Source organism: Eriocheir sinensis, unplaced genomic scaffold, assembly GCF_024679095.1.
Source record: "Eriocheir sinensis breed Jianghai 21 unplaced genomic scaffold, ASM2467909v1 Scaffold5, whole genome shotgun sequence".
In the NCBI taxonomy this organism is placed as follows: Eukaryota; Metazoa; Arthropoda; class Malacostraca; order Decapoda; family Varunidae; genus Eriocheir; species Eriocheir sinensis.
In genome coordinates this window covers 705,273-711,452 of record NW_026111831.1, presented here as the reverse complement: position 1 = coordinate 711,452, position 6,180 = coordinate 705,273, and the positions used below count along the sequence as shown (strand labels likewise).

The 6,180-nt window shown below is 51.2% G+C and overlaps 1 protein-coding gene across 1 annotated transcript; it reads left to right on the top strand.

The window, feature by feature from the left end:
- The first annotated feature begins 1,036 nt into the window (after positions 1-1,036).
- LOC126992709 (sex-determining region Y protein-like) lies at positions 1,037-6,107 on the top strand. Its single transcript, XM_050851520.1, has 3 exons — positions 1,037-1,237; positions 4,262-4,399; positions 5,410-6,107. The coding sequence occupies exons 1-3, from the start codon at positions 1,037-1,039 to the stop codon at positions 5,905-5,907; spliced, it is 837 nt and encodes a 278-aa protein (XP_050707477.1). The 3' UTR covers positions 5,908-6,107.
- The last annotated feature ends 73 nt before the right edge of the window (positions 6,108-6,180 follow it).

Sequence of the window (6,180 nt, the reverse complement as noted above, 5' to 3'; positions counted from 1 at the left end):
TTCCTTTCCCTTCCTTTCCCCTCCTTTCCCCTCCCCATCCCTTCCCTTCCCACCCCTTCCCTCTCCTCTCCTTCCTTCCTTTCCCTTCCTTTCCCCTCCTTTCCCTTCCCCATCCCTTCCCCTCCTTTCCTCTCCTTCCTTCCCACCCCTTCCCTCTCCTCTCCTCTACCCTTCCCTTCCCTTCCCTTCCCTTCCCCATCCCTTCCCTTCCTTCTTTCCTCTCCTTTCTTCCCACCCCTTCCCTCTCCTCCCTTCCCTTCCCTTCCCTTCCTTCCCTTCCTTTCCCTCCCCATCCCTTCCCTCCTTCCTCTTTCCTCTCCTTCCTTCCCACCCTTCCTTCCTCTCCTCTTCCTTCCCTTCCTTCCCTTCCCATCCTTCCCTTCCCATCCTTCCCATCCCTTCCTTCCTTCCTTCTTTCCTCTCCTTCCTTCCCACCCCTTCCCTTCCCATCCCTTCCCATCCCTTCCCTTCCTTCTTTCCTCTCCTTCCTTCCCACCCCTTCCCTCTCCTCTCCTTCCTTTCCCCTCCCCATCCCTTCCCTTCCCTTCCCTTTTCTATCCTATCCTACCTTTCCTTTCTGTCTCTTCCCTTCCCCATCCTTCCCCACCTCTCCCTTTCCTTTCTTTCATCTCCCTTCCATCCCCTTCCCCTTTTTAAATGAAGTTGTTTTTGTGTTGGTAATAATGTCTCTTAGTGAGGGGGAGCTTGGAACACAGTGAAGGGGAGCAACAGTTAACAGAGGCTGACATTTTTTTTTGTGTTGGTAATAATGTCTCTTAGTGAGGGGGAGCTTGGAACACAGACATAACATAGATCGATAGGTTGATAGAACACTAGTTATGGAGATGGACAAAGATGCAGGCTGGTGGGTAAGATAGGAAGCTCGGATCAGTAATTTATTTGTATCTAATTCTTTGCTTAATATTTACCATAGTGTTAAGTGCTTGGAGAGAATCCGATAATTTGCTCAGATTTTTTCATTACAGCGAGAAGGTTCAACGGAGCTCGCACAAGAGGAGGAGGAGGAGGTGGATTTATGGAAGAGATGGAAGAACGAGCGGAAGACGAAGAAGAGGAGGAGGAGGAGGAAGAGGAGGAGGAAGAAATATCAAGTCTTTTCTCCACTGCCACCCAAACCTCTCCACGCTGTACCACCTCCGCCAGGCCTGATCCACCACCAGCACCCTCACCACCACCACCACAGACAGACGGGCGGCTCTTGAGACCTAGAAATGCCGTAAGTGTGTGTGTGTGTGTGTGTGTGTGTGTGTGTGTTCACCTCCTCGTGTCTTACAGGGGAAAGGATCTGGGCCGTATTTTAAGACACCATCGCTTCTCACATCAACTATTTCAAAAGGTCAAAGAAGGGATCAATCTGTTTTTCATGAGTGTTTTTTAAGGTTGATGGCACAGAAGAAGGGTCAAACTACCACCAGGGTCATAAAACTACCCCTGGAAAGGCCCACAGCTCCTAGGAAAGCCATGTCAGATATGTGAATTTGGGCGACGAAATGTTTTAAAATATGACCCTCCGCCTTTTTCTTATTTGAATGTTCGTCTCATTTTCTCTTTTTTATATTAGTTTTGTATTTCCTTAACATGAATTATAAAGCCAGGTGCTGTGTGGCTTAATGACGTCATCCTTTGGTACGGCTGAAAGGCTGAAAACATTCCCTGCATTATAAATTTCTACATCCTCTACATTTTTCATTTTAACCCTGCGTCCATCCTTCACTTTACCTTCTGTGGGAGTAACTATGACTCTTGGGGTGACATGGTGAGCCCCTGAGTGAATGAGGGGGCTTCATGGTGCAGTGGTTAGCACACTCAGCTCACAATCGAGAGAGCCCGGGTTCGATTCCCGGGCGGAGTGGAAAAATTTTGGTGGCTTTTCCGATACCCTACGCCCCTGTCCACCCAGCAGTGAATGGGTACCAGGTATTAATCGGGGGTTGTGTCCCTTCTCCTGGGGTCTGTTCCCTTCTATAATTCCTTCCCCCTCCTGTCTCTCTCCGGCATATGACCACAGATGTTGCGCCGACTAAACGAAACTTTCCAAAAACTTTCCTGAGTGAATGGCTTCGTCCAGGGAAAGGAGTTGTGGTCAGGGAAGGGCCTCCACGTGGCCTCCTTCTGGGCTACATTGGGTGGGTGCTGGGTTTGCCTGGTACTTAACCCGTCCACTGCGATTGGCACGGATTTGGCCTTCACTGGTAGCCTGGTAACATACACTCCCAGGTCTTTCTCTGCCTCTGTGATGGATAGTGGAGTGTTTCCCATGTATATGTTACCAGGCTACCAGTGAAGGGATATCCAGCACACCAATACCACATGGGAAACACTCCACTATCCACCACAGAGGCAGAGAAAGACCTGGGAGTGTATGTTACCAGGCTACCAGTGAAGGGATATCCAGCACACCAATACCACATGGGAAACACTCCACTATCCACCACAGAGGCAGAGAAAGACCTGGGAGTGTATGTTACCAGGCTACCAGTGAAGGGATATCCAGCACACCAATACCACATGGGAAACACTTCACTATCCACCACAGAGGCAGAGAAAGACCTGGGAGTGTATGTTACCAGGCTACCAGTGAAGGGATATCCAACACACCAATACCACATGGGAAACACTCCACTATCCACCACAGAGGCAGAGAAAGACCTGGGAGTGTATGTTACCAGGCTACCAGTGAAGGGATATCCAACACACCAATACCACATGGGAAACACTCCACTATCCACCACAGAGGCAGAGAAAGACCTGGGAGTGTATGTTACCAGGCTACCAGTGAAGGGATATCCAGCACACCAATACCACATGGGAAACACTCCACTATCCACCACAGAGGCAGAGAAAGACCTGGGAGTGTATGTTACCAGGCTACCAGTGAAGGGATATCCAGCACACCAATACCACATGGGAAACACTCCACTATCCACCACAGAGGCAGAGAAAGACCTGGGAGTGTATGTTACCAGGCTACCAGTGAAGGGATATCCAGCACACCAATACCACATGGGAAACACTCCACTATCCACCACAGAGGCAGAGAAAGACCTGGGAGTGTATGTTACCAGGCTACCAGTGAAGGGATATCCAGCACACCAATACCACATGGGAAACACTCCACTATCCACCACAGAGGCAGAGAAAGACCTGGGAGTGTATGTTACCAGGCTACCAGTGAAGGGATATCCAGCACACCAATACCACATGGGAAACACTTCACTATCCACCACAGAGGCAGAGAAAGACCTGGGAGTGTATGTTACCAAGCTACCAGTGAAGGGATATCCAGCACACCAATACCACATGGGAAACACTCCACTATCCACCACAGAGGCAGAGAAAGACCTGGGAGTGTATGTTACCAGGCTACCAGTGAAGGGATATCCAGCACACCAATACCACATGGGAAACACTCCACTATCCACCACAGAGGCAGAGAAAGACCTGGGAGTGTATGTTACCAGGCTACCAGTGAAGGGATATCCAGCACACCAATACCACATGGGAAACACTCCACTATCCACCACAGAGGCAGAGAAAGACCTGGGAGTGTATGTTACCAGGCTACCAGTGAAGGGATATCCAGCACACCAATACCACATGGGAAACACTCCACTATCCACCACAGAGGCAGAGAAAGACCTGGGAGTGTATGTTACCAGGCTACCAGTGAAGGCCAAATCCGTGACAATTGCAGCAGACGGTTCAAGAGGTCATGAGGATGTCACTGGGTGGTAAAACTCTCGGTGTTGACCAGCGAGATCGTGGCCTTGCAGCCGTGGTCGTGCTGTGAGTGAGCTCTTGAAACCATCCTTTCCGATTCATATGCAGAGTTCCACAAAAGAGACAGAGGAGTAGAAGTTCTCAGCATAAACATTCTTGCCATAGTCTAGTAAACCTTGAACCAATAGCAGAACTTCAACTATTTCTAAAGGTCAAAGAGGGGGTCAGTCGGGTTCTAATGAGTGTTTCTTCAGGTTCACGGTACAGAAGAAGACTCGCACTACCACCAGGGTCATACAACTACCCCTGGAAATGCCCATAACTCCTACGAAAGCCTTGTCAAATATGTGTTCTTGAGTGGTGATGTGTCTTTTAATACGACTCTTAGAATGTTTGCAATCAGGCAGCTCTTCCCACCTCCTTGAATGCTCCTCAGACTACCAATTCAACCTTCTGGGCTTCATAACTTTCACACCCTCCCTCCCTCTCTCTCTCCTTACACAGCCTCCCTTCCCCCCAGGTTAAGAGGCCCATGAACAAGTATTTGCTGTTCTACCGAGACACACAGCGGAGGGTCAGGGATCAGCACCCCGCGGAGAGCTTCCACAGCGTAAACCAGCGCGTGGCAGCCATGTGGAGGGAGCTACCAGAGTGTGAAGTGAGGATGGTGGTGGTTGGGGTGGTCATTGTTTGCCTTTCTCTTGTTATAGCCAGCATCTTTGTTTTCTTTAATGTGTGTGGTTCTTAGGATTCTCGAGAGCATTATATCATCCCTGTCGCTTGTGGAACCTTCCCCTGTCACCCTCTACCCTCCCTGGTCACCCCTCTTATACTAATTATCCCTCTCTTTCATCATATCCCACTCATCACCACCCCTTCCTTCCACACCCCTGTCACACCCATCATACCTCACCCCATCTATGTCGTCCATGTGATGTCCGACCCCTCTCCATTCCCCTCTCACACTGCCTCCCCTTGTACGCTCTTACATGTCACCCCCAACACCCCTCTCTCACCCCTCTCTCACACCCTTCTCTCATGCAACTCGCTGTTCTCACCCCATTTCTTCATATTATTTGATGTTTGGCTCCCCTTCATCCCTCTCACACCCCACACACATCCCTCTCTCACCCCACTCACACCCTCTTTCACCCCTCTGACACCCCACTCACACCCTCACTCACCCCTCAGACACCCCACTCACACCCAACTCACACCCTCTCTCACACCCTCTCTCACCCCTCTGACACCCCACTCACACCCTCTCTCACCCCTCTGACACCTCACTCACACCCCACTCACACCCCCTCTCACACCCTCTCTCACCCCTCTGACACCTCACTCACACCCCACTCACACCCTCTCTCACCCCTCTGACACCCCACTCACACCCTCACTCACCCCTCTGACACCCCACTCACCCCTCTGACACCCCACTCACACCCTCTCTCACCCCTCTGACACCCCACTCACACCCTCTCTCACCCCTCTGACACCCCACTCACACCCTCTCTCACCCCTCTGACACCCCACTCACACCCTCTCACCCCTCTGACACCCCACTCACCCCTCTGACACCCCACTCACACCCTCTCTCACCCCTCTGACACCCCACTCACACCCTCTCTCACCCCTCTGACACCCCACTCACCCCGCTCACCCCAACAGAAGGAGGAGTGGGCAGCCAAGGCACAAGCTCTCCAGGTGGAACACAAGCGGCGTCACCCTGGCTACCTCTACAGCCCGTGGAAGGCGGCACAGCGGAGGAAGGAGTATGTGCGGAAGAAGGAGGAGAAGCGGAGACTCTTCCACACCCAGCCGCTCCACCTCCACCACCACCACCACTTCACCACCGCCACTGCCACCACCACCCCCGTAGACCTCCTCCACCGTTATCACCAGCACACCACCACCTCCACCTCCACCTCCCCTGAACACCACCATGACCACCTCCATGCCACGGCCACAGCTACCACCATGACTGAAGGCTGGGATGAAGAAGAGGAGGAGGAGGAGGAGGAAGAGGAGGAGGAGGAGGAGGAAGAGGAGGAGGTGGTCAAGATGATGTCAAGGAAGAATGGTGGAGGTGGAGGTGGAGGTGGAGGTGGAGGTGGTGGGCGGAAGCATCTGGCTCTTTCGAAATGGCACTTTGTTGGTGGTTCATAGTGTGAGTATTATTATTATTATTATTATTATTATTATTATTATTATTATTATTATTATTATTATTATTATTATTATTATTATTTACACCCCAGCCCTGCCAGCCTCCTCTCCCCTGCCTCTCGCCCAACCCTAAGTCACCAGAAGGGTCGCACTTTTAACCTCTGTATAGCAGGGTGGGGCATAATCAACCTGTCTTTCTTAAGCTTATTATTCTTACTAAAGGCTGTTCACTTAACTCTGAGCCGTGGAGCCGAGCCTCATTTGTAACGAGGC

Excerpts from the sequence above, each read along its gene's own strand:
- LOC126992709 (XM_050851520.1), top strand. The coding sequence starts at position 1,037 with ATGGAAGAGATGGAAGAACGAGCGGAAGACGAAGAAGAGGAGGAGGAG. Across the intron at positions 1,238-4,261 it reads TCTTGAGACCTAGAAATGCC|GTTAAGAGGCCCATGAACAA; the intron begins GTAAGTGTGTGT and ends CCTTCCCCCCAG. Across the intron at positions 4,400-5,409 it reads GGGAGCTACCAGAGTGTGAA|AAGGAGGAGTGGGCAGCCAA; the intron begins GTGAGGATGGTG and ends TCACCCCAACAG.